Source organism: Penicillium cinerascens, assembly GCF_028974065.1.
Source record: "Penicillium cinerascens strain IBT 15544 chromosome Unknown contig_1_segment0_segment0, whole genome shotgun sequence".
Classification (NCBI taxonomy): domain Eukaryota; kingdom Fungi; phylum Ascomycota; class Eurotiomycetes; order Eurotiales; family Aspergillaceae; genus Penicillium; species Penicillium cinerascens.
The window spans coordinates 1,621,873-1,648,658 of NW_026695287.1; the positions used below are offsets into that span (position 1 = coordinate 1,621,873).

Below are 26,786 nucleotides of genomic sequence, written 5' to 3' on the forward strand. Positions count from 1 at the left end.
TGGATTCCTATGGCAGTGGACGTCTAATATCGCCTGTAACCTGGCTCTATCACTGCAACCGGCTACTATGGGACAGTCTGCTTCTACAGCGCGAGATCCACCCGACACTGGTTATCCAGATCATCTCACGCCATTCTCGGCAGAGCGCAACCCTGATATGAGGGATGAAGACATGAACAACGGACAGGCGGCTGAACAGAACGGAGGAGCGAGCTCCTCATTTGGGGCGGAAATACACTATGATCATGACCAGGACATGTCATCGGGCCAATCGTATGAACAGTCGGAAAGCTGGCAGCAACCCACACGATTTTCCGGCGGATACTCGAATCAGATGCGGAGCATCGAAGAAGAGAATGATCCTGAATATGAGCTTCCCGATCGAGAGATGCGCTCGGCAGCTATTGCCCGCATGGCGGCAAGAAGACAATCCACCATGTCAAGGCTAGGATCCAGAATACTACCGAATTCAGTAATCCGAGGTCTTCTCAATAGCCAAGAGGAGACACCTGCAGAGGGTCACGCGCACCGCCATGGACTGGTATCAAGACCAACTCCAAGATCCGAGACAGCTCACAGTAGCAGCCGGTTTAGCCCTTTCAGTGCTCTTGGATCCAGAGGAGTCACCCGCCGACGTACCACTCGAGCACCTTACTTGATTCCTCCTCGTGCGGATCGTAGGGATTCCAACGTCCTCTCAGATGCTGCAACTGACTCAATTATCGAATCTACCGCTCAACGGTTACCAGAGCCCGCTCGGACATCTTGGCGTCGAAGTGCTCGCCTGCACCGCATGCGACATTCGTTGCCAACGCCTATCTCTCACATGTTCGGGCAGCCGCAGTCCGACATGTCCTCATCGCACGAAGAATCATCGCACCAATCTGCGGGGCCGCCTTTCGACGATATTCTATCAAATCCCATGGACACTCGCCTGGATTTCGGTGAACCACTGCCCGAACTGGATTCAGTGGAACGAGGAGCTCAGAATGGCGGGCCACTATCTTCAAATCAGCCAACTCCTGGCTTAATGGGGATGCGCCGGCTGCCTGCTTTAATGAGAGCACGATCTGCCCGATCATTACGGCGAGAAGAACAGACTCCTCTTTCTCGAGTACTCCAACTTGCTGCAGCTGCCATCGCGGCTCAGCTTTCTGGGTCCACTGGTCCTGCTCTGCCAAACATACAAGCTCTTGGGAACGATGGGCTAGAAGGCTCCCTTGAAAACTTCATCCAGAGTCTGCAGCACGCCACATCTGTACAGCCCCAGCCAACAGCGTCGGGAGAAGGATCGAGTAATCCGGCGCCCGAAGGGCCATCGCCACCGGTCAATTTCCTGAGAGTCTTCCGATTTTCTAATTCAGAGTCTCCGCTTGGCCCTAATCCCGCAAATCCAGCTAATTCATCCAACCCCAATGCATCCGGCCAGAGCACGAACGGATCTGAGAATCAAGGCACCCCATCCGATGGGATGTCTGTTGATGAGGCCCCAGAGGGGGCCGAGGGACGGACAGTCACATTGGTTGTTGTCGGCGTCCGATCAGTTCAAGCGGGTAATGGAGGCAACGGGGGCAATGGGGGCAATGGAGGCAATGGAGAGCAGGTTCCGCAAGGCCCTGGCGGTCCAGGGCTAGATGCTCTTCTTGGACTGCCGTTCCTCCCGCCTAACGCTATTCCGCGCCCCCCAGGTGCAACAGGCGATCTGACACAGCGACCAGATGGAATTGGAGAAATGAACCCTCCGCGTCCTGCAGTGCCCGGATTCCGCCCAGCTGGCGTTCCAGAGCCTTTGCGACAGCCAGGTTTAATACCTTCTCGGAGACTGTCTGATGCCGGAACCCGTCCAGGGTATTCATCATTCCCCTCTTCTGTCCTCTCCGAAAGTCCGCCTGGTCCTCACCCTCCCCCTTCGACACCCGCGGAACATGGCATGTCAGCTGTCTCCTCCGGCACCTCAACCCCGAGCCGCAGGCCTTCCTCCGCGTCGGCCATGTCGCCAGGTACACTGCCAAACCTGCATGAGGGATATCCTTTGCAACCGACAGTGGAACCTGCGGAAGAGCCAATCCCACCCAGCGCTACTCGGCAACGGCGAAGAAGCGACTCCGAGTATGCCCGTCATCGTGCCCTCGGTTCAGGATCCGTGCGTCGCAATGGCATGGTTGAACCTGACCAGCTACCTCCCAGTGGTGGCCGAAGCTGGTTGATCTATGTTGTGGGGACTAACTTATCAGAGAATCACCCGGCTCTTACAACCCCGAGTCTCTTCACTGATGTATGTACTTCTTTCACTTGCTTGCGGATTATTTACTGACTACTGTCCCTAGAACCCCACATATGAGGATATGATTCTGCTATCGTCACTGCTAGGGCCTGCTAAGCCCCCCGTCGCCTCACAAAACGATATCAACTCGGCAGGCGGATTGTTCCGGCTTGTCGAGTACTCTGGATCTTTAGTTGCAGAATCCGTGGATGGCGCCGGCGCTATTCAGATTCAGGACGGAGAACGTTGTCTCATCTGTCTGAGTGATTATGAAGTTGCCGAGGAAGTCCGAGAACTTGGCAAATGCAAGCATGTCTTCCACAAGGACTGCATTGACCAGTGGTTGACTACCGGCCGCAATTCCTGCCCACTCTGCCGTGGCCAAGGCGTCGTTGAAACCTCCAATGACGATAACGCCCCAGCACCTCGAGCTGCTCCTGAACTCGCTCCTGAACCTACTGCTATCTAATGTGTCCCATTCGGACAATGCGGCTCTGGCCAGCCCGCATTGAGGACGCTACGCCTTTGGCCCACTCCCCACTTCATCGCATCTTAGCATTCAGCGTCTGCTTAGAGCCTAACGACTTTTCTTCATGGATATCCCATTTGCATTCTGTTCGTACTGCGTCGTGTTCTGGGCGCATCTCTTTTTTTTTTGACCTCATCAACGTTCGAGGTTTAGAAGCGGCGTGGTGGAATGGGATTTCTACACGTCTAGCCTCAGTTGATTGTCTATTGGTTCTGTTCTTTTGTATCATTGTTGGCTTATTGTCGCTTTCACTTGGGACGGGACGCCGTTGATCCTACCTATCGGCTCTTTCTCGAGAACTTTGAAGGCTTTTGAGCAATTACAAAACAAATATCCATGTATAGTTCTTTCAATTTGAAATTTCAATAGCAAAAGTCTCTTGTATCGGGCATTGTATATATACTCTGCCCCGCTTACCCCTCGATGCCGGTCACGTGCGGGAAAATCTGCCCGTTGCGGCATGAAGCTTCCCACCTCTGGCTCTGCCCTTTGCTCTTTGGATTGTACAGGTGTGCTTCTAAAGCTTCATCCATCTCTTCCCCAAGTATCCAATTGGTCTCTACTGGAGGTACTACATCCGCTTTCGGCCAAAAAACCGCCCAACTTCCGAAGCAGCCACCCGAGACACCCGAGAAACTCACGACTGAACGACACCGAGACTTCCTCAATAGACCAGCAGATCACCACGCGAAATACACCATCTAGCACCGGAAATGACTGCCCCAATCCGCACAACAGTCCTGATCTCAGGCAATGGCTCAAACCTCCAAGCCGTAATCGACAAAATAGCCGCGCAGCAACTGAACGCCAACATCGTGCGCGTGCTGTCCAACCGCAAAGACGCCTACGGCCTCGAGCGCGCCCGCAAAGCCAACATCCCCACGCAATACCACAACCTCGTGAAATACAAGAAGCAACACCCGGCCACACCAGAGGGTGTGCAAGCTGCGCGCGAAGAGTATGATGCCGAGCTGGCGCGACTGATTCTGGTCGATCAGCCGGAGTTGGTGGTTTGTCTCGGGTTCATGCATGTTCTGTCGCCGCGGTTCTTGGAGCCGTTGGAGGCTGCCAAGGTCCGCATTATCAATCTGCATCCGGCGCTACCTGGGGCTTTTAACGGTGTGGTGAGTTTTGATCCTATGGTCCTGTGTTTGGAGTGAGTGCTGATGTTAGTTTTTTCTATAGAATGCCATTGGGCGGGCCCATGCTGCGTGGATGGAAGGCAAGATTGATAAGACGGGTGTCATGATCCATGACGTGATCTCGGAGGTCGATATGGGTAAGCCCATTCTGGTGAAGGAGATTCCTTTCAGGAAAGGTCAGGACGAGGATCTGGAGGTCTTTGAGAAGCGAGTGCACGAGACGGAATGGGGCACCGTGCTTGAAGGGGTGGATGTGGTGCTCAAGGAGCTGGCTGCGAAGAAGCAATGATCGAGTGCACATCCACCGATGGCCCTTGAGCACCCATCATCGACTGTTGACGATTTATGACTATATATCACCTGGACATGTATGAAAATAGAAAGACCAAGTTCGCGCATCTCTTACACCGCCCTTCCTTCGCAGTGCTTTGTTCAGTAGCTCGGGCCATACCTGGAATCATCAGAACAGCCACGCAACGCCGAAGAAGCTAAGAATGCAGCCAAGACGTAAGTCCTGGGAATGATTGGGACAGGGCAATGGAGCCGGTATAGGTCGAAGGCCCAGGACCGGACCTATGGGATAACACAACATGCATGTCAATCCAGAAATCAAAACGGCTAAAATACATAGTGCCGCGAAGACCAAACGAGGTAATATAATCTCCACCATTGCACAGGTGGCGCAGGCGAAAGGTTGACTAGGATCGCTGGAGGCGTACGGAGACAGGGATATGAAATTGCATCTATTCTCGTCACATGTCTGTAGGTTAAACTGGTAAAGGTCCGAGGCAAATCAGCCGCAGCCACGCACTCCCATGGACCAGAGTGCATCTGTTCAAGTAAAGTGCCCGGGGAAGATCTCCGACCCACGGTTTTACCAGCAACCAACCAGGATCAACAGAAGTCACCCCTGGAGCCACAGGCCAAACGGCCGGCGTTAACTTAATGCTGGTCTGGAGGCAGTGGAGGCAGTCGTATCCGACGGAGGCCGTTGATCAGCCGATCTTTCTGCAGCGGGTTTCTCCGTCGTACCCTTGTCGGAGTGTAAAATCTCCGCAGCGCCTGAGTGAGTGCGTGGGGTTTTGCGGTGTGCCTAGTCTCGTGGGTGATTTTATGGTTCTCCTTGGAATTCAGACGTTGGATGCGCTGTTTGGATCAAGACCTGGGTAGCATGACTAGGTATATTTTCATAGCTTAGGAAGAAATACAACATGCCAATTGATCAGTTGCAGAAAATATTTACCCTCATTTTTCAATCTTGGAAGAGAGTCTACTGTATGCTGCTCGAGGTACCGGCACTCAGTAAGACCGGCCACCAGAATTGCGGGATTTTGAATTTCATTAGAGACGTGGTCCTTGTCCCGGGTTCCCGAGATATGTAACTAGGACAGCTTTTACATCACCAGGTTTGTCAAAAATTAAGTGCTTTCTCTGCGGACCCAAAGAACTGTACAAGCCACCGAGCCCTTCTAAATCACCAGGGTCACGGGTAACCTTCGGCATTTTATGCCTAGGTGGGTACAAGGTGAGGATTGTAAAATTAGATTCGGATTTTGCGGGTTTAATCTAATCCTGGTCGTTCTGAGTAAACAGCCCCGTTCATTTAGTTTCGCATAAGGGCTCAATGAGTTCACGCGCGTCCAAATGCATAAAAAAGCACGAGCTTCTGAACACGCGCCGTACGTGGGTTGGTAATTGATCATGAGGCTACAGCAAGTTTGCCGCTCTGAAAACCACACTAGGAATAGCTGGGACAGGGGTGGAGACGAATTTCAAGACCCGGCTCAGCTATGACCATGGGGGCCATGGGGAATGAGATCTGGGACGGAGATATCCCCCTCTTGTCTTTTCTCTCTCATCGTTCTCTACCGGGCTAGCTCTGCACAGGGCCCCATGAACGGCATGGTAGTGGACACTCGGCCCACCGTCTGTCATGGAGCACGTCCTTTAGCGTTTGCGCCGGCTCCCTTTTCACCCACATGGCGAGAAAATCCGAGGGTCGGTGCGCAAGCGCCGGACTGTATTCGTTAGGCTTGCGAGATGGGCTTCGATGAGGCCAATAGGAGGATGCTCCGCAGAATGATCTACCGTTGTCTCCCCTGCAATTAATCACCGAATGGATCGGGGCCAAGGACGGGATTTGTCGCTCCATCTGGTGATTGGGAGCGACGGAGTCGATCCCAAACCTGGTCTTTCTAGCGCCTTTTCGATCGACTCCACCTTTTGTTCACACCTGTCAGATTCCCGTCGATCAGGTACATTGTCGGACATCCGGGCGAAACTATTTCCCAAGGAGAGGCTGAAAATACCGCGACCTACCAGCCCCATCGCACTACGGAGTCCGTACTGTCGTCCTAACCCTCGTAGTTCATTGTTCCGAACCCACCCTTTTCATGACCATCATGACCAGCATGATCATCATGGATCATGCAAGAAAAAGACTCAGTTATTCTGCTCTTAGTCACCCGGGCTCCACTCCACCCGATCTCCGTCACGAACAGAGCGTTTTCGGCATTTCCCCAAGCTGCCGGCCCTTCTGGAGATTTCACATTTGCCGACTGACAACCGGAGATCGTGCCGTTCGACCTTCCCGGAGCTTTGAAACTTCGGGTTCGTATTTTCCGAAGCTTGATGAACATCACGCGCTGGAAATCATTCTTCTTCTCAGCGGGGCAAACACTCGGACGTCTCTACAGTCCCCAGGACCCGTCCGTTGAGGAAGACGGATACCGTGGACCTGTTTATTCCGTAGGGCACGAGATGCGGCTTGTAGATAACGAGGGTTACATAAATTCGCGCCCCGATCATCGTATGTCGCCGAGTCCTCGAGTGGGACCATTGAATTCAGATGGTGACATCACTCACCCTCGACAGGATCGTCACCAGATTATTCCTCCTTTCGAATGCTCCGAATCCCGAGGCTCGTGGAGATCAAAGGATAAAAATATACAATACAAGTCGATCGGTGGGGAAGAAAGGGGCCGTTGGCCCAATGCTGCAGTGCTAGACTAAGGATCGGTAATACTACCTTGTCGATTTCCCATACTTTAGCCCCTGGTCCCGGCCGACAGCGTGGACGATGGGGCTCCTGAATCAATCCATGGGTGCTTGCGTATAGTCTCGTATTATTGAGAGCGATCAGGATCGCTGCATCGGAGGTTGGGCCGACCAAAATTCAATTTCATGGGCTTTAATCTCCGCACCTGATTCCAATAGTCTGGGTCCTGCTTCACCCCACCCCCTTAGGGACGCTTTACTCGACTCGGTCACTTTGTTTTACTTTCTGTGCTAACTCTACCGGCTTTATTGATTTCTTTCTAATGAAAGTCCTGGAGACTTCCTAACTTTCATGGGGACCTCGTGGAGCGTCGAGTCAACGGGCTGAACCACCATGGCGCAGTCATATTCCCAACCCCAGGCCGCCCTGGCGGGCTTCCTGAATTCAATGCAGCAGGACTCGAGCATGTCCGCATATTCCCTGTTCGGCCCATCCCAGTACCCCGAGAGCGTTGCGTTTTGGCATGATCCCTCCCCGCCGGCGGCGATGGCCGTCTCTGCGTCATATCCGCCTAAACAGCCCACGTTGGAGCAGCCGCCCACGCTGCTCCAAGCCATCCCGGACCAGAAGAAACATAAACGGACTCGGAGCGGCTGCTTCACCTGCCGTGCTCGCCGCATCAAATGCGACGAGGGACGTCCCACCTGCGAACGCTGCCGGAAAGGAAGTCGGGACTGCGTCTATCCATCGCCCGCGGCGCCTTCCAAGGGCGCGCGAGCCGCGGGTAAATCGCGCAACAGCCGTCCACCATCTCAGGGAAGTGATTCTTCTGGTAAATTTGAACACGAGGAAGTAAATTCCCTGGAGCCCATCATCGACGAGGAGGAACCCGATGGTGCCGGATCCGGATCGCGGCCGTCGCCGTCAAGCGGTGCGGGCCCAGCACAGCCTGATCTAAGCAGGACGCAGAGCGACCATTCTCCGCAGAAGCGCAGCATGAAGCAGGTGTCTGATGTCGGTTCATTTACCGTGGATCCGAGCAGCTCTCCTTCAACTGAGGGATCGCGCTTCGAATCCATGAGCGTTCGGTCGCTCAGCATCAGCCACTCCATCTCCGAACTACTCAGCACGGCCCGGCTCCCAGATGATTTACGGTTCTATCTGAATTTCCATCAAGAATCCATCTCCCATGAACACTTCTTTCTTAGGTCGGGCAGCGCTCGCTTCATCCATCACAGCATCGTCGAACTTGCCTTGGGGTATGAACCTTTACTGTACGCCCTGGTGGGCTTCTCGGCATATCACCACACTCTGCAGTCTCCCGGAGGAAAGGTTTATACATTCCTCAAGTACTATAATAAAGCCTTGGTTCTTTTGCGCAAATCACTTGGTTCCGGGGAGGAACACACCGAGGCAACACTGTGCACGGTCCTGATGTTGACAACCTTTGAGGTAAGATTCACAGCATTCTTCAATGTGGCGGCGGCCCTTTGGAATAATTTCTGATTATGAATCTCGATAATAGGAGTATATCGGCGACTGGGTGAACCTGATCGACCACCACTCAGCGGCGCACGCGCTGATGCGCGAGTTGTTGACTCCCGAGTCTTCCAACTTGATCGAGCTCCATACCAACATCTTCCTCTGGTACGCGCGTTTTGACGTCGTAGCAGGTATTGTGGCCGGCACAGAAGCGATTCTCAGTCGGGATTGGTACACGACGAAGGAGAAATACGATGAGGAGCAGGCCGCCCTCTACCCGGACGACGCGTACAAGCAGCTCGTGCTTGTTGCCTCGATCAACCGACGTTTCGGCCTCGACATGGCTTCACTCTATGCGAAACTATCGCGCGGCATGATCCCGATGGACGAATTCGCCGTGCAGAACGAAAAGCTGGGACAGACGATGGAACGGGCGAAAGGCATCCTCAGGGAGTTCGATGACTCCGAATACACTGTCCGCTCCTATCCGAACAAAAAGCCCCTTACGGAAGACGACATTGTGGACCCTTATACGTCTGGCGCTATACATCAGGGCCCGTTGTGGGATGCCAATTACGCCTGGATCGATCTTCTTTCGACCGACACGATGTTCAAATACCAATCGATGCTCACTTTGCAGCAACCACTTCTTCCGGAGCTGGCCCAGTTGGCTTTCGATCAGTGTCGCTTGATTGAGACGATGGACCGCTGGCCGGGTAAGGGGAATGGACATTGCATTGGCTTCAAAAACAGCATCGGTATGGTGTCTATGTTCCTTCCCAAAGACCAGAAGCACCAGATGTGGGCTCGGCGCAAGATTGCTATGATGGAACAAAACGGGTGAGTTTACTTGACATTCGAGGCTTTTCGTGTCCCAATATTGATGTCTCTTGTGTAACAGATACATCATCGCCCCTCGATTCCGTGCCGCCCTCGCCGCAATCTGGCAACTCCCCGAAGTCCAGCACTGGTGGCTCCCCGACGACGAAGGCTACACAGAGGTTATTCGCGAGATCCGCGCCATTTCAGAAGAACGCATGGATCAGCCCCGCGATGAACACCGCGAGAACGTGCGGGATATGAAAGGGCTTTTCTGGAAACTGAGCGTTGACGATCAGGAAGATGACCAGAGCCCGGGAAGCAACCATAGTGCTGTTCCTTGAGGGAGTCTATCACTCTTATACCCTGGACACAACCCGAGCTGGGTCATCAGCACAGCTCACCAGGACCAAAATCATTCATCGACAGAAATCATGACCCGGCCCAACAGCACGGCTATATCACCAATAATCCACCACGCTCGAGCTGTCCATAGTTCGCTCATGGAACCTTCCCTACCTTCCTATCTTCCAACTTCTGGCCGGAGGACACAGACATTTCCATGTCGCCCAAGTCACAACTTAACCATGCACACACGCCGTGTCATCCTTCACTCATTTCACCGTACATCCCTCCCCGTGTTGCACTCTTGATCTCCACGTCCTAATCTCCTATATCCCCCCTTTGTTACCCTCGGCTCTCTCGGCCACGACTTGATGTGTACATTTATTATACCCGATCGTTCAAAATTTCCCACATATTAATCGCATTCCTTTGGGCTCTCTACCCTGTGAAACATCCGTGCCCTCGATACTTACATAGAAAGCCTTCGGCTCTCAAAATGGCATATAGACTTTTCCATACTGTGGCTTGATCGCCTACATTGAACCGATAGTGTTGAACCAAGGCCATTTTTGATGGCATATGTACATCTATACATCTGCTTCTTTCTAAGGGCTACACCCCTGCTTCCACGGCACCTTCCCAGCTCTAACAACCGTCTCAAACCCACCAGCCAACTCACCACCACCACCACCACCAAACTCTCCCCCATTCACATCCTCACCCCAAGGTAAAGCATCCACATCGACATCCCACCCAAGCAAACATCTAAGAATCACACCCGCACCAGCTTTACTCATAACCACGTTCATCTCCTTACACCTTTCATCGCAAACACACTCCACACAACCCTGCGGCGAAAGACACTCACAAGCCTCAATACGTGTCACAGCTCGCCGTAAAAGCAACCCAATAAATTCAAACGCTTTACTCGCAATCCCACAACCACACTTCCCACCCTTCGCATCGTAAAAGGTCAACCTCGCAGGCCGTTGCCTCTTAGGCGGCTGCATCTTCCTCGCCATCTCCTCCTTCGAAAGCAAGGCCTCATTAGCAAGACGGAGACCACGGCCAAGTTCCTTCTTGGCGACTTTACATTCCGTACGGACGTCACCGGGAGAGGAAATGACGAATGAAGGCAGGAGAGATAAGACCGCATGCTCGGCGGCGTGAATAGCAGCCGCGATGTTGAGGTGATGGGATTCTAGAATTGAGATTGCGCGGCTGGGTACATCGAGCCACATGCCCTTGGTGAAGACGTCGATGGGCGGGTTATCAACGGCGACGGCGTCGAGGACACGGCCGCGTTTGTCCATTTTGAAGAAGCCGTAGATGGCGGAGTGGACCTGGATAGCGCCGAAGAATGCGCTGGAGGCGTCGGGGTCGTGGCCGACCAGGCGCATGCTTTCGGTTTCGATGGGATCGATGTCGGTGAAGTCGCGTTGGATTGTGCTCCAGTCTACGTGGACGCGGACGACGCGGGCGAAGAATTGCGAGGTGTTGAGTTCTCTGACGAGGTATGTTTGGCCTTGGTGGAGAAAGATGCCACCTTCGTAGAGGGTGAAGATGGCGCGCGAGGCTTCGACTTCTTCGATGACGATGTTGCGGTTGTTGGTTGTGTCGATTACAGCGAAGTGTTGCTCTTCTATGTCGCGAATTGGGACGCACCGGGAGGGTTGGGGTCGAAATCGGTCGTGGCAGTGGTAAAATCCCATGCTATCTTTGACAAGACGGGTTGCTGCGAGGGCGAAGAGTTGCTGGGTGAAGTAAATGTGGTCTTCGTCTGGGCGAATGGGTGCTTCAAATGCTGCGCATTGGACGTGCCCTTCCAAGATCAGCTCATTGGCTAGGTCGATCTGCAGCTCACAGTTCGGTCGAGTGAATATCTCGTCTGGGTTCTGCATGTAGTGTTGGTCTGTCGGGTATCTGTCCCCGACCAGGACGGACAGAGAGTCTTTGTTGCGGCGTCCAGCACGGCCACTTTGCTGGCGCAAGTTGGAGATTGAGTAGGGGAATCCCACGGTGATGACAGCGTCTAGAGACCCGATATCAACGCCCAATTCCAGAGCATTCGTCGCGACGATCCCCAGTAGCTTCCCTTCAAACATTTCCTTCTCGATCCGACGCCGGTCTTGCGGGCTGTATCCGCCGCGATATCCCATTACCATATTGCCAACCTCCGGTCTTCCAAGACCTTTGAATTCATTGCGCACAGCTTGCAGGAGGACCTCGCATAGCTGTCGGATCCGACAAAAAGCAATCACTCTCACGCCTCTCAGGAGCAATTGGCAAAACAAGCGAGCAGTCTCGGAGACACTGTCGGAACGCCCAGATGTTGGGTCTGCAGGGTCTTTGAATGGTGTATTCCAGCAAATGAACTCCTTTCGACCTGATGGGGATCCGTCAAAGTCAATCAGCTTCACATCCTGGATTCCAAAGATGGACTTCATGTGCTCCTCCGGATTTGCAACTGTGGCAGAGCAGGATATGAACTTGACATGCCTATTTCCAACTGCAGCACATATCCTGCGAAGTCGTCGCATGATAAAGGCAACGTGAGAGCCGAACAAGCCGTTGTAAACATGTAGCTCGTCGACGACCACAAACTTCAAATTCTTCAAGAAAGTGCGCCAGGCACTCTCCTGCGGCAGGATTGTTATGTGAAGCATATCTGGATTGGTAAAGATGATTCGCGCCTCGTCGCGAATGAGGTTCCGACTTCCCATAGGCGTGTCCCCATCAAATGTTTCGACCATAGTATGCTGCAGGCCATTCATGTACTGTAACAAATCCATCATGCTGCGCCTCTGATCTTGAGCCAGAGCTTTGGTGGGGAAAATGTACATTCCCCTGCTCTCATGATCCTTTTCCAGCTCGTGAAGCATTGGGATTTGATAAATAAGTGATTTGCCGGAACTTGTCGAGGTCGAAACAATCACGTGGTGGCCATCGTACAAGTTATTGATCGCTTCTGCTTGATGCGAATAGAGTTGGGTGATGCCTCTCGTGTTGTATAAAGCATTGACGAGATCCTGCGATAGCTGGAACGACAAATCGCCATAGATGGGCTCCTGGGCGTCAAATACCCGATGGCCTTCAGGTACGATCTGGGCATGATACCATTCCATTTGCCGGATCTCCACAATGATCTCTGCGATAGACTTTCGTTCCTTGGGGATTGTTGCTGGAGCCTTGATCACAGTCGGGGTGTTCATACCACTTTCAGGAGGCGTAGGCAAGAGTACATCCTTTTCCTGTTCCAGAACCAGTACCGGATCAATAGCTTGATCTTCACACCGGACCAGAAATGCATCTATAGCATCCGAGAACTTGGTATTACGCTTCTCAATCAAGTTCAGCATCTGTTTCTGGCTGTAGACCGGCATCTTCAGATCCTCATCCTTCATGCGGCGCACCGGTTTAGATGGCTCTCCAGTTTTGGGGTGCTGTACTTCGCGTTTGAGATCGCCATCCACGAACTCGAATAGCAAAACGTCCTTCTTGATTTCCAGCTCGCCCTGATTCACCTCCGGCTCGGCCGTATCCGCCGCTGTTGGAAGGCCATGTTGCTTATGTAGTCCATACTCGAGTGTTTCTCTGTCTCCGACCGTCATAACCTCCAGACTTGCTTCATCCACATATTCGAATCGTACCGCTCGTGGGACTAGGACTTTCACCCTTGCCACATCCTCGACTGTGAGCTCACGCCCTTGCCCCAGTTGGGCCTGTACAGCCTTCTTGATGTTATCGAATGTGGTTGCAAAATGTTTGCGCGTGCAACAAAAGGTATACACGAGATTCAATGCTCGGTGAATCTGCGACAGGCGCTTCAACTCGTCCGGCCATGGCGCAGATGGTGTTCGCTTCTTGGGCGCCTTGGGCCGCTCACTTGTGGCTGTTGACTTGTTGCCCCGTGCTGTCTTCTTCTTTTTGCTCGAGGATTGCTCTGGTTCCTTTGCGTCCGGCGCATTGTGGAGGGGGGCGTCTGCAGTCGCGAGGGTAGGGTCTAGAGGCGACGCGTTTGAGGATGAAGCCGTGGCGGGGCTAGTAGTTCCAGGGTCGCCTTCACTGCTCTGTTTTCGTTTCAGTGAACTTGGAGCTGTGGCTGATGATGAATCTGCCATGTCGATGCTCCATCGTGGTTCCCATTTGGCGTGCGTTGAATCTGATGATGTCGGCGTTGGAAGAAGGAAACGCGAGGTCACGTGTGTCCAACCATATAACCAAGTTGGGTAAGTGAATTGGGCTGAGAAACACGAGAGGCCATTTAATGGGTGAGCTGTCTTGATCAAAGCAGAACTAATTTTGACTACTGATAGTGGCCCATAAATTAGATATTGCTCAGTTGGGATACAAAGATGTACCGTTGCCTTGTCCGCGTAGATTCGGAGTATGGAGCAAGTTTAATCGGCCCCGGATTCCAAGGCTTAGGTCTCGATACAACGCTGACCTCTTCGTGGCTTTATTTGAAAGCCCCGTTACATTATCAATAGCTCTTCGGAGGGTACTGCGGATCTTTTGTCCAGTATTATTCTTGCAGACACCTCAATCAAGAGTAGCATCTCTTTTTTGCAAGAGATCAGAGACTAAGCCAGTCTCGAAGGATTTGGCAGCATCCCGCTACATTGATATACCATTTCTAGAAATACCCTAAATTTTATCAAATAGCCATTACACCGATGACTCAACTCCGGTGATGGACGTCCAATTTCCATACTTCGCTTACTTCCGAATATCGGCACTTTGATCGAGCCACCGCATTTCACCGATGACCATTTGGATCCATTGAATTTCCGATCCTTGGGATTATTACGAATCAGGCATCTTCAAATCTCAATGATGCAACGTAAGACAAGTATCTGCCGGTCCAGGAGTATGACCGTCGCCGATCAGGCGTACAGCGCCGTTGGAAGGCATTCCGCTTTGACCCCCGCCAATGACCGGCCCCGGGCGCGCTGCTTAAATACCGAGCCGCTGCCAATATCACCGCGTCTCCGATTCCACAAACCACTTCTCTCTCCAGGTCGCTATGTCCCATATTCAATCATCCAGAAGATTGTTTCAATTCTCTCAAAGAGTTTTCTCAGGACTACCAACTTCCAGAGCCATGTCTACAAAAGGAGCTCAAACCGCGCACGATTGGAGCGCCGCGCAATACCTCAAGTTTGAGGATGAACGCACCCAGCCAGCTCGCGACCTACTTGCCCGGGTTCCTCTCCAAGCACCCAAGACCATTGTCGACCTAGGCTGCGGCCCAGGAAACTCCACCACAGTCCTGGAATCCCGCTACCCAGACGCCCAATTAATGGGAATCGACTCGTCGCCGGACATGATCCGCAAGGCCAAAGCAACTCTCCCGCACCGCGACTTTGCCGTGAAAGATTTGGAGTCCTATTCCCCTCCAGACTCGGTGGACTTGTTCTACTCCAATGCCGTGTTCCAGTGGCTCAAGAAAGACGAACGCTTCGAGATCATCAAGAGATTAATGAAAACACAACCATCGGGCGGCGTCTTCGCCCTTCAAGTTCCTGATAACCTCTCTGAGCCTTCTCATGTCCTGATGCGGGAAACTGCTGAAAATGGGCCTTGGGCTGCTACACTGGCGAAGGTTGGCAGAGATACGTTCCAGACGGCACAGGAAATCTACGATCAACTCAAGCCTGTTAGCTCGAGGGTAGATATCTTCCACACCAGTTATTATCATGCGTTGGAAAGCCATGAAGCTATTATTGAATGGGTAAAGGGTACTGGATTGAGGCCTTATTTGGACCCTTTGGGCCCGGAGGAGAAGAATGGGTTCTTGCAGGAGTACTTGAAGCGTCTGCAAGCGGTGTACCCAGTGTCTGTCGATGGCCGAGTCTTGCTGCGTTATCCACGCTTGTTTGTGGTTGCTGTTAAGAAATAGTGTATAGTCTTTTGCGTGTGAAATTTATGAAAAGTTGGGCTTGCATGGGGGCCCATTGGGGGCCCACAGGGGGCTATAGGTTGGGCTCGGGCCCGGACTCTGGGCCCAATCGTGGGCTTTGGCGAAGGTCTAATCTTGGATACCTACTATATACGATTGAAGACATTGCGTCGCTACCGTCTAACTATATATTTATAGAGTAGAAGAATAAAGAGGCTATAGCTGCACCGGAGTCTCGATCTACGAGTCAAATTCCAAGTGCGAATGTCGATATCGGGCAAGCTTTATCACCGCCGCTCTCCGGCGACGCTCCTTTGTTGAGGATAAGTCTAAGACGATCCATGGCACCTACATGTAGGCTTTTTGCCGGAGGGGGATTTTCCAACACCCTTCTATGGGATAATCCGAGGAGATATACCTGTCTAGAGTATATCACTCAACCTAATACTATACTTGTTGAGGTTTGGGCGAAAAGCTAGTCTTGACTTTGCTATTGGTTTTGACTAACATTGTAGCATGAAAATGAATGAAAATAAGTGTACAGTATCAAATCCAATTTGGAAAGACCGGACGAGACTCAACCTTAATCCTTTGAACAAATTTGAACAAAAAATCCATTGTTTGTGTCAAAGCTGGTGTCTCAGGGCCTTTTTTGTTTCGGCCAAGTTACTAAAGCAATGACGGTTTTTTGGGCAGTTTATATCGGCATTTCAAGAATACTGTCGTAAAATTCGCAGTATTTTTATCCCGGTGGGACCTGATGGAGCTATACCGCGTCAGTGCCTTCGCTCACCTGTCTTTCTACCCCCTTAGGCTCGATGTTCCCATGCTCAAGTTGAATAGTCCTCTGTGTTGCCTTTCTGGTCTTCCATGCAGGAGTACCTATATATCGGATACCATGGGGATCTTCAAACATAGACTCTGTTTCCTCCAGGGTTTTTCCAGCTGTTTCTGGGAAAAGGAAAAACACGTGAATAAACATGACGGTATTGAAAACCCCAAATATGATATATGTTTCCCAACGGATGACAGCGAAGGCTGTTGGCGTAAAGAGGCCTAATGCGGCGTTAAAAACCCAGTTTCCGGATGTTGAAACAGCGACGCCTTTGCCGCGGAGACGAAGAGGAAACAGTTCGGGGGGTAAATCCACGACACTGGCCCCCAGGATGGAGCAAAGGAAGCAACAAAAAGATAAGTGCATGCAATGGCCCCCTTTGCAGCAGCTCCTGTGAGTTGCATCGATTCCTCAGCGACACCATCGATGCCACCTGGTACAACAACCCCATGAGCGGCAAAAATGCCGGCGTTGGCATACATGAAAGCCGCCATGAAAGCTGCCCCGACCAACAGTGTTGGACGGCGACCCCATTTATCAACCCAAATGAGAGCTGGGATAGTCATCACAACATTGATAATGTACTGAATCGACGAGGCCAAGAGACCGGAATTACCGCTGAAACCAGCCATGGCAAAGACATAGGCAATGTAATACACTGTGAATTTGTAAGAAAATGGTTCACCGGTCAAAGAAACCAACGGTTTGACTAGAAGCACGAGCACGACGGGTTTACATACTCATGACGTTCATGCCGGTTAATTGAGACCATATTTGCATGAAAAGTGCCGTGATTGTTCTGTGGATCATGCGAGGTCGAAAAAGATCAAAATAGGTGGCATCCTTGTGCTGGCGTTCGAATTCACACATATCCTTGATATCCTGCAATTCGTATTGAACGAAAGGATGGTTCACGTCACCCGAAGCGTGGACACGAGCCAAAACATTGTGGCATTCTTCCCAACGATCCTTTCTTGCAAGCCAACGAGGTGATTCTGGAAGGAGCATCATGGCAAAAAAGAGTAGGATCGCTGGGACCATTTGAAGGCCCCAAGGAATACGCCATGACGCTGTACTGTAGTTATGAGAGGTCTGGCCTCCAATATAAGCGCACCCAAATGAGACACTTGTCGCGAAAAATATCAGAACTGTATTCCACGCAACACATAATGACGATAGTGGGTTTGCAAACATGAAATTAACTTACTAGTACATAATTAAGATGCCCCACGTAATTGCCCATTGTTGAACACCAACAAAACGACCACGTAATGATGGCGGAGATATCTCGGATATATAAACTGGGACCTGCGAGGACTCTATACCAACGGCAATGCCATTAATAATGCGCCCCACAATGAGCATCGCAATCGTTTGCGATGCGCAAATGATAGTGGATCCGACGATCCTGAAAAATGCGTCAAAATTGCGGAGAAAATGCAGCAAAAATGATACTTACCAAATTATGCAGCCGACCATGATCGACGTTTTTCGACCAAACCGGTCAGAAAGGGCCCCTGAAAGCAAGGAACCCAACCATGACCCGTACGCCATAGCGGCGGTGATTCCTCCCTGAACCAGGGATTTGGGCCCACTGCAGTTTGCCTTATCGTTGAAAGGGGGACCATCAGGCCCTTGGTTAAAGTAACATTTGTAAGAGTTTTCGCTCAATTGAGCAGAAACAGAGGCAATATCAAAGCCAAATAAACCGCCCCCCACAACTGCAATAGCAGTTATCGTATAGATATTGTCTTTGATACGCATACCTTCGTCGTTTCAATATTGAAGCAAGCAATCTGCTAATGTCGCGCTAGTCGATCCACGTCCCACTTGTAAATCAAGCTTTTGTGGAAGCATTGAGCGGAAGCCCTTCTTTATAGGATGGCAGTACCAGAGCCATGTATTATATGCGGGGTAAGCAGGGAAGATGGCTCGGGTCACGCGCACTCGGCCTGTATCATCGATAACCTGAATGCAGGTATCTCGTCATTGGCCGTGAGGAGGAATTGGACTTTCAAATCCAAAAAAAATGGAGAAGGCGGAAGTCTGATCACCCCATTCTCCGCACTCCGAAGAAAGTCCGCCCTTTTCTATGTACCCGCTTCTTGAAACGAAAGTCGATTCTGGAATTATGGTCATATTGATGTATTGATTGCCGATAATATTCAGAAATAATTAAGATTTGATACCCAAAGACTTGTTTAAAATACAATAGGAATTGAACAGTTGCTGAGCAAATCTCTTCAGACACTACGTCTTGCACTACTCCATAGGCTATATCGGATAAGGCGGGAAGACCCAACAGTGTCAAGGTTTCAGGTTATTCCACTTATAACAGGGCGACGTCGTTAAAAGCTAAATGAAGGCTTGTATCTACCAAAGCACCGTACAGATTCTCAAACCTCAGATTCTCGTGTTTGACAATCCCAGAAAGAAGATAAAATAAGGATTACGAGGCGCGCACATAGAACATACGGCACGTTCACTAGAATACTCAAAATGCGAAAATGAAGGGTGTTGACCACAGGAAAGGCTTCGCCGAAGGATACAGCCTGACTGCAGATATAACTGAGACCCACCCTTTACCTACCAACTGACCGCCTGCCTACCTAGACAACCGATATGGTGGTCTGAGAGGTCCTAGTGGCTAGATAGGCAAGATAGAACCGGCAGAATCCAGGTGGCAAGTTTGTGGGTCTCAGTTACATCTGCAGTCAGACTACTTACATCATTGCGCGGGGTCGCAGCAAACCAGGTGGCTCCACAGTGCCGGAACGGGCGATCGGGCATTTGACAGGATTCTCTCTCCGCGAGTAGGAATTTTGCTGCGACAGTGGGAACCATTTTGAGGTTACATAGCTTTGTCGTCCCCTCTGAATTCCCATTAGTCTCCGTGTCAATCAGTCTGTTACCATATAGTATGGATGGCTGGATGGCGTCATTTCCCCTGACCCCTCGCAAATAAAAGTTAAACCCCAGATTATGGTACAAGTGTGATGATTGGTCTATATGGAAAAATCTAGCTATTTGTAGTTGCAGCAGCTCATCTGCCTGCTGTCTAGCGGAGTGGCTGTCTAACAGGCAGCTACTCGTACAGATCTATATACACCACGTGTCCTGGGATCCTACTTTTTTTGCAAGGGGGCAGCGTACTAGTGACACGCGCTACCGCGCGCCGTAAGCCCTGAAACGACTCAAAATTCAAGGCAAGTGGCATTGTGGGGAGGGCACCAGCGACGGACCCGCGGGAAGTAGCACCTTTTGCGTCCCTAGTTCAGTTTTCAGATGACGGAGGAACTACATAGATGAAGTCCATGGCTTGAAATATCATACGAGTGTGGCGGAGTAAATGGCGGCTACGGGTCTGGTGCTACTTGTCTTGCCGTCAGTGGCGCCCAGGACCACGAATAGGATGAAGTTTGTCAGAATAGAGTTCAAGAAAGTCAGTGAATTAAAAGAAAAGCACGCATAATACCTCGCGCGATGCCGTCTTCCTACGTGTAGGCGACTGACGGTGGCGACCATAGGTTTTATATCACGTTCAGGGCCATGATCGCGCATGTAAAGCAAAACATACAGGGTAGAAAAGGCAGGTGCGGCAAGGGAGTTTCGAGACGGAGGTAGCTCGGTAGAAAGGGTACTCCCTCCCACAGTCGGATAGTGAGACGACAGCAGTACTAGTAACTCGGGTCAGTCGTGCAGGGTAGTTTAACCTATGTATATACGTTTGTTTCAGAGCATGACGTCCTAATCCTGTCTTCGAACACAATGCACTGTTCGCACTCTTATTAAGGGCTTCTTATTTTACGTTTCTTTTGTCAACCCCGACAAGGGTTTTCCACCCTCCCACCGATCAAGCACACTGAAATTGAATATCTCTTGCTATCTTATATTAAGTAAAACCCAGGTTCTATTCACAACCACAATCGCCATTTTCTTGAGGAAACTTTACACCACCGAAAAGATACGAACTATGGTAGCACAAAAAAGTTCTTTAATATTTTATAGACTACTTAGTTGTGGTGTAATAAGCTTCTCACCTATACCCTAGTACATGAACAGATCAGCCCTCACTGGAATTATTCGACGCCTGATTGGCCGACGGGCTTATCCGTCCGTGCTCCCGTCACCATCACCGACGCCATCCAGCCGCCACAACCGCGGAGCTTCGTCAGGCTGCGCTGGCTGAGATGATAAAACGGCCCTGGCTGGAGCCGACGCGGAGCCTTGCAAATTCCCTCCACCCGATTCCGCGCCCATCCCCGGTCTTCCTGTCTATCCTGGCTTACGCTGCCCCCGCTGCTCATATGTGTCACGAGCATTAACGACAATGCGTAGCCATCTAGCACACATACATCCGGAGATCCGACGACCCCGTGGCCGTGCTAGCAAAGCTAAGCCTGATATGGCTGCCCTGCAGAATAAGTGAGCTGTCAGCGATTCTTTGTATCCGGTTCAGGGAGCGGCTTCTTTAGTGTGATCGTACCGTCTCCGATCAGGCGACAACGACTAGCTGGTACGGTGTCCGAGGCCGAGTTCATTCAGGTCCAAGCCAACCAGGATCTCCAGGAAAGGTTGTCGGCCGAGGCAGAACAAGGGCTACAGATCACCACCCAGAAGCATGCCACTAAAGTATCGCCATGGCTAGAGCTCACCCAGTGGCCGAAGTACCTTCAAGGTCACAGCTTTTCTGAAGTAGCAAGTCTAGGCATGCTTCTTAATTCTTCTCGCGAGCCACTGCTTGCCGCGTTCGCGCAGAGTGTGGAACGATTGATCAAGCGTGTATATCACACTATCCAGGACCGGCGGATTAACGAGTTTGACCAAATCCGAATCAACAGCTTTGTCTCACGTCCGAGGATTTGGGAACGACCGATTCTAGTGGATCTGAAGCCCTGTACATACGCCCGGTACCAGCAGGTATGGCAGCGCCTAATCTGTTTTGCCTACCGCAGTAGTCGCCCGGATCAAGCGATCATCCTGCGCCACCAGTTGACGACCAGTCAATTTACCAAATTAGACCAGATGGAGGACCTTGAAACGCAATTGTTGGCGGAGCAATCCCCAGCAGTCTGGGATTAGCTAGATTATGCCTGTCTCGCACTCTCGATTGCTTTGCTCGATCACCCGCTCAAGGGGGATCTATTTGAGAGTACTGTTATTGGCTTCCTTGCTGTTCTCGGTGTGGATGTCGAGCGTTAGACATTTTGGGAACCATACGGCTATACCAGCTATCTATCGGCTCTCGTAAAGATGGCCTTGATGCTAGTGGTGGAGCAGGCGGTCCAGATGGCCGATGATGGCCTTATCGCCCACCCAGCAGATACGCTGGATGATATGCGTGAGCGGTTCCTACTGTATGGAGTCCGGGCCCCCTTTGGCTGGATCAGCCGTCTACGTACGTACGGCAAAAAGATCCAGAACAATACGAGTAGCTTGGGCTATATCTACTGGAGTGATGACGAGCAAACCTTGAGCTATAAGGGGCTACGCCTAACCATGACGGACTTTCAGCGCTTTGCCCGGACTCGGGTGACTTTGGCTCAATCTGATCTAGAGCAACTTTTCTTACTTCATGAAGATGAGGAGCGAGAGACTGTGGTTCCGCTACTATCTCTACATCAGCTACAAGATAATCTCACACACAACCAGCGAGGATGGAATTTCCTTCACGATCGACGCAACCGTGATATACTTACCGTCAACGGGGAGCGGTGGCTCATGGACCGGCTCCTGCAAAGTGACTCGTTACGCGGGGAGTTTCTTGAAATTCGGAAGCATGATATACAGGTTGTCTGGCGTCTATCCGCGGTGGATAACTATCTGCAGCAGGTAGACCGATTTCTTCATTGGCTTCTACTTCTGGTCCATATTACTGGGGGCCAGCCTATCCCATGGGGGGGGGGGGGGTAAGTGGGGTGCAGTTCATCCCAGTAGGCTAGGGTTTCGTTAACTATGGGAGCCCATTTGTACATACCAGTAGAAATGCCCATCTAGATTCCAGTAGGGTTTTTTTGATCGGATCCCTATCAAAGTTCGGTCAATTGTAATCCAGAATTGCCCGCGCAATTTGACCGAATTTAAAGCCCATCACTTAGCGTTAAAGGGTTGTTGCAGGGATCCAAAAATAGGTTAATTGTTTTAATGGGGTGCGACCGGACGGTGTTAGGGTTTCCATCACACACCATCACACACCAGTATACTAAACCATGCGATCCATCACAATAGAACGAGCAGGGGTTTCAGGAGATATATTATAAAACTAAATTATATCACACTTTCCTAGAAGATTAAAAGGCGCCTTTTAAGTACTTTACTATATATAGCTTAAAAATAGAATAAAGAGTGGCTTTAGGTATATAAGGAGTTTATAGAAATAGTTAACGGCTAGACGTAAGTCTTCTAGGACGTCTTACCTTATACCTTAATTATAATTTATAAATAGTGAAAGTCCTAAGTTAAGGAAGTTAGTGATCTACGCGCGTATAATGAGAAAAAGCGGCAGAAACGCGCACGATCAACTAGGCAGATAGCATATCTAGGTAGCCTAACAGTCGCTGAGGCCGCATAGATTCTACAGCCTCCTACATAGGCTATAGAGCGCGTTAAATCGCCTACACCTACAGCCGTTCAACAGCCTACTTTACTACCTCTACTAGCCAAACGTGCTCAACCAAAGTGTTCTAGGTGTGGAGATATAGGGCATAAGATCAATTCATATAAAACTCGATAGGGTTTTCAATATATTATAGCGTTTAGGTGGAAAAAATCCTAATTCAAAATACAGTAGTAGGCGGTGTGCGCAGGTCAACCGGGAAATACGTTAATCAATATCCGATCTCCGCTGCTGCACTTGTTCCGACAAAGATATACCTACGTTCTTCCCCTTGCGAGACATCCAAATCTCTTAATTTTGTTTCTTGAACCTTTTTTGATTTATTTTGAAGGGGGAAAAAAAGGCTCAAATATGCAAAAGCACCATGACCTCGATATTTTACATTGAAAGTAGCGAAGATCGACTTCAACTACCTCCTTCGCAATTACACATCGCGACAGACGAAGCTCGAAAATACTGGTATGCGCTTGCGGACGAAGCTATTGCTCATCTTGGCAACGATGGCCCTTTTGAAACAATTTTACCACAAGATATCCTAGGCAAAGTTCCCGCCTTGCCAGCTAGCCAACTTGCGCTTTATGAAGTGTTGATCTCAGACTCCAGCACAAAAGCGATCTTGACAGCGGCATCATCCACAATGCGTCCCACCGAGACGGAGAGATGCAATGCCCACGACACAACGAAAGAAGTCCAAGCAGCTCTCTTGATGGGGATTCAGTCTCCCATCGCCTGTCACTTAACCGGCAAATGTTTTGAACAATTTCGAGTAAATGGAAGGGATAGCCGGAAGCCCCCGAATCTCACTGGGATCCTTTCGCTTGCCTGGGCTTATATCCTCTCTAGTCGCCTAGTTGAGTTGCAGCCACAGGACGGAGCAGAAGTATCTTACACGAGCTCGACTGCGTGTTGGCAGCATCATGATGTGACAGATCGAAAGACAGAAGGCGCAACCTCTATTGAAATCGACATTGGCAAGGTTGATGAGAGCACTGCTCGATGGTGGGCGGCTATCTTAGCTCCCAAGCAAGGATGGAGAGCATCTATATTAAAAAAAGAGGGTGAAGTTTACTATGCGCCTTGGTCACTTTCTCTAGACGAGTCCCCGGACTTTAGCGTTGTTTGGCAGGATGTCGGCTCTCGCAACCTAGCCTCTGCTGTCTGCTACCCTCCTTCGTCGCCGGCTGCCTTGAGACTTCTCGCTCAATTCTGTTCTTTGCATGACTTGGGGAAGCAATTCCTTGCAGCTCTTTCTGCAGCCCTGACATTCCCCACGCATAAACAACTTGAGGTAACCATCGAATTGCCATTGCCAACGGTGACTCAAGGTCAGGTTGGTCAACCTTCGGAAAGGCAGTCGATCAACGAATATCTCTCCGTGAGCAATGACCTCCCTTTTTTCATGGCCCTGAGTTGTAACCACAGCGTTGTGATGTCAAGTCTTTGTGGTTCATTCTGGGAGCCCGATATTCCATGCAGCCTTGTTAGTGCATGGTTGCATCCCGTTTTGGAGGAAATTCCAAAAGCCTCTCGAATATCCGAGAAACCGGGACGATATCATGAGATGATTGCTCTTATGTGTGGCAAGCGTCGTCCTCGACTTTCGGCCCTTTGGATTGGAGCTGCTCTAAGCGGCCTTGTGCCGAGGATACTCGACTCTGTTCGTAGCGGGGCTCCTCCTCTTGACCCTAACGGCTTTCCATGGACAGGTTCTCCGCAATCTTTCATGGACCTTCCAGGCGTAGGGCCATATTTTCACGCTGATGCCTCAGGGAACTACGTCATAAGAAGAGTCGATGCCTGGAGGCTTTTGTATCTCCCAGTACCAGAGGATGATGGTCTCTACTACAACAGCCTTCCTTTTTCACCGTGGCATCCAGTCGGAGTTACAGCCGAAAAGAATTGCGCGCTACGAGTCCGAGTACACCAATCATGTCCAAGACACCATTTAGCCTACGCCTATTGGACTTGGCAATTACAAGGTGGCTCTTCATTGAATGATCCGGGATTTTGGCGAGGGGACCCTAGTCAATTCCAACGAATCTCTTATGCGCAACCTCAACAAAATGACGGCTTGGAATATCCGAATATTCCTCTGTCTTTGTCGCAAGATGCATCACGCGAAGCGTCGTTGGAAGTTTTTCGTTGGGTCCTGGCAAACCATGAAGGAAAGCCGCCTTCTGAGCCAATATATAATGATGACTGGATTGCGGGTTGCGACGACAGTGATGAATGCTATGTGGAAGCACAATATGACTCCGGCAGCGAAATTGATTCTCTCAATTAGGAAGAACACAATTAGGCCTTAGTAGGACTTTATAGACTAACTCAACCTATGATCCGGGAGCCGATCGCTTCCTGAGGCGGCCGTGTTACCGTGAACTACATTACGTTTGAATTAGGAACGCAAAATCATGAGTACTCAAACAGATGAGATTCGTCATCGCTAATAATCAGACATCGCTCACTTATAGTGAACGCGTAAACTCCGTATGCTCCGAACCCTCCAGTGTACTTCTTCCACATAAACGAGATTGTATCATCTAATGCTCCTTGTTGTCCTCTTCTTCGTCACCGGGCAGATTCTTGATGCACTTTCCAATTTCCGTCCAGAGCCTCTCGGCTGCTTCAGCGTTCGAGAACTGTTTGGAGTGTCAGTACATCCATGGACAACGACCAAAGGGGTCGAATTGACTTACACGCAGCAAGAGAGGGACAGTTCGGCCATTCTCGACGCCGGCCAGGAGAATTTGCTTGCTGGTCGGGCATTCGTTCTTGGAATCTCCGTAGTTCATACCACGAAAGAGAGAGCTGTTCAACATGACACGCATGTTGCCGTCGGCGCGCATGATCATGCGGGAGAAGATCTTTTCAGGGTCGGTAGAGCTCTTGCGGCCATTCAGCTTGAAGGTACCGATACCACGTTCTTTCCACTCGCCATCCAAGAAGTTGAACAACTTGGACTTGGATGAGAAGAAGGTGATTTCCTCTTCCTCGCCGGTTTCCACTGTACAGCAGGTTAGATTGGTGTGTTGGGTTTCAACCAAAGGGAATTTCATACTGGTCTGTTCGTAGAATCGCTCATCGGTCTTCTCAGCCTCGAAAGTGCTGTTGTCTTCATCCTCACCGTCGTCCTTATCGCTCTCCTCGTCCTTGTCCTTGGACTCTTCGGCACCGAGCGTCGTGGACTTGGCCTCACCAAGTGTGGCGGGCTTGGTCTCACCGAAAGTAGTGGGGGCGCTGGGTGATGCGAAGCTGGTGAGGCCACCAGTCTTTGCTGCCGCTCCAAACCCGCCGCCAACTCCAGAGAACCCATTTCCAAAGGTACCAAAGCCAGAACCCCCAGATGCAGAAGGGAAACTTGACTTATTGGAGTCGGCGGGCTTGAAAACAGACGGAGTCGATGCTCCAATGGAGCCGAAGGGGGATTTATCGGAGCCGGCGAAGGCAGCAAGTGTAGACGTTGCGAATGCACTCCCCGCGAAACCCTAAGACGAATAATGGTGAGTGACTGCAAAGTTAAGCGAGAGAAGGAGCAACATGAACCAACCTTATCAGTCTTGGTATCCTGCTCCTGCGAGCCGTCCCGGTGTCGCTTCTTCTCCGGTTCTTTCGGGTCGGTGGACTTCTCTTCGGAAGGCTCGGCCTGGGCAGGCTTCTGGACTGATTCGGCAACCGCTTCGGTCTCGTGGGAAGAGTTCACATCGAGTTGTTCTCGGCTCCGCTTCTTCTTGGGGACTTGGGTGGAGTGATCGTCGGACGGCATCGTGACGTTGGAGGTGGAGGTGGGGGTTTGTTTTGTCGCGGATGAATCCTGTGTTTAGGAGGGTTTTTGTTAATGATGTTCCTTTAGGAATT

General features: G+C 50.8%; 10 protein-coding genes across 10 annotated transcripts; 7 read left to right on the plus strand and 3 right to left on the minus strand.

The window, feature by feature from the left end:
* Positions 1-67: 67 nt before the first annotated feature.
* N7498_002156 (RING-H2 finger protein) lies at positions 68-2,732 on the plus strand (the record flags this gene model as incomplete). The annotated part of the gene is made up of 2 exons (XM_058449218.1): positions 68-2,275; positions 2,328-2,732. 2 exons carry the CDS (start codon positions 68-70, stop codon positions 2,730-2,732), a joined length of 2,613 nt encoding a protein of 870 aa, XP_058311562.1.
* A 773-nt stretch (positions 2,733-3,505) lies between these two features.
* N7498_002157 (phosphoribosylglycinamide formyltransferase) lies at positions 3,506-4,223 on the plus strand (the record flags this gene model as incomplete). The annotated part of the gene is made up of 2 exons (XM_058449219.1): positions 3,506-3,916; positions 3,978-4,223. The coding sequence occupies 2 exons, from the start codon at positions 3,506-3,508 to the stop codon at positions 4,221-4,223; spliced, it is 657 nt and encodes a 218-aa protein (XP_058311563.1).
* Positions 4,224-7,325: 3,102 nt separating this feature from the next.
* On the plus strand, positions 7,326-9,577 carry N7498_002158 (Zn(II)2Cys6 transcription factor; the record flags this gene model as incomplete). The annotated part of the gene is made up of 3 exons (XM_058449220.1): positions 7,326-8,384; positions 8,458-9,254; positions 9,316-9,577. The coding sequence occupies 3 exons, from the start codon at positions 7,326-7,328 to the stop codon at positions 9,575-9,577; spliced, it is 2,118 nt and encodes a 705-aa protein (XP_058311564.1).
* A 606-nt stretch (positions 9,578-10,183) lies between these two features.
* Positions 10,184-13,699, minus strand: N7498_002159 (ATP-dependent 3'-5' DNA helicase; the record flags this gene model as incomplete). The annotated part of the gene is made up of 1 exon (XM_058449221.1): positions 10,184-13,699. The coding sequence occupies one exon, from the start codon at positions 13,697-13,699 to the stop codon at positions 10,184-10,186; it is 3,516 nt and encodes a 1,171-aa protein (XP_058311565.1).
* A 983-nt stretch (positions 13,700-14,682) lies between these two features.
* Positions 14,683-15,480, plus strand: N7498_002160 (Trans-aconitate 2-methyltransferase; the record flags this gene model as incomplete). The annotated part of the gene is made up of 1 exon (XM_058449222.1): positions 14,683-15,480. The coding sequence occupies one exon, from the start codon at positions 14,683-14,685 to the stop codon at positions 15,478-15,480; it is 798 nt and encodes a 265-aa protein (XP_058311566.1).
* Positions 15,481-16,536: 1,056 nt separating this feature from the next.
* N7498_002161 (Hexose transporter) lies at positions 16,537-18,079 on the minus strand (the record flags this gene model as incomplete). The annotated part of the gene is made up of 4 exons (XM_058449223.1): positions 16,537-16,973; positions 17,056-17,390; positions 17,523-17,723; positions 17,775-18,079. The coding sequence occupies 4 exons, from the start codon at positions 18,077-18,079 to the stop codon at positions 16,537-16,539; spliced, it is 1,278 nt and encodes a 425-aa protein (XP_058311567.1).
* A 2,566-nt stretch (positions 18,080-20,645) lies between these two features.
* On the plus strand, positions 20,646-21,397 carry N7498_002162 (uncharacterized protein; the record flags this gene model as incomplete). The annotated part of the gene is made up of 2 exons (XM_058449224.1): positions 20,646-20,740; positions 20,815-21,397. The coding sequence occupies 2 exons, from the start codon at positions 20,646-20,648 to the stop codon at positions 21,395-21,397; spliced, it is 678 nt and encodes a 225-aa protein (XP_058311568.1).
* Positions 21,398-21,568: 171 nt separating this feature from the next.
* N7498_002163 (putative telomere-associated RecQ helicase) lies at positions 21,569-22,228 on the plus strand (the record flags this gene model as incomplete). The annotated part of the gene is made up of 1 exon (XM_058449225.1): positions 21,569-22,228. One exon carries the CDS (start codon positions 21,569-21,571, stop codon positions 22,226-22,228), a length of 660 nt encoding a protein of 219 aa, XP_058311569.1.
* Positions 22,229-23,295: 1,067 nt separating this feature from the next.
* On the plus strand, positions 23,296-24,673 carry N7498_002164 (uncharacterized protein; the record flags this gene model as incomplete). The annotated part of the gene is made up of 2 exons (XM_058449226.1): positions 23,296-24,588; positions 24,638-24,673. 2 exons carry the CDS (start codon positions 23,296-23,298, stop codon positions 24,671-24,673), a joined length of 1,329 nt encoding a protein of 442 aa, XP_058311570.1.
* Positions 24,674-25,471: 798 nt separating this feature from the next.
* Positions 25,472-26,694, minus strand: N7498_002165 (uncharacterized protein; the record flags this gene model as incomplete). The annotated part of the gene is made up of 4 exons (XM_058449227.1): positions 25,472-25,570; positions 25,628-25,935; positions 25,990-26,416; positions 26,479-26,694. 4 exons carry the CDS (start codon positions 26,692-26,694, stop codon positions 25,472-25,474), a joined length of 1,050 nt encoding a protein of 349 aa, XP_058311571.1.
* Between the last annotated feature and the right edge of the window lie 92 nt (positions 26,695-26,786).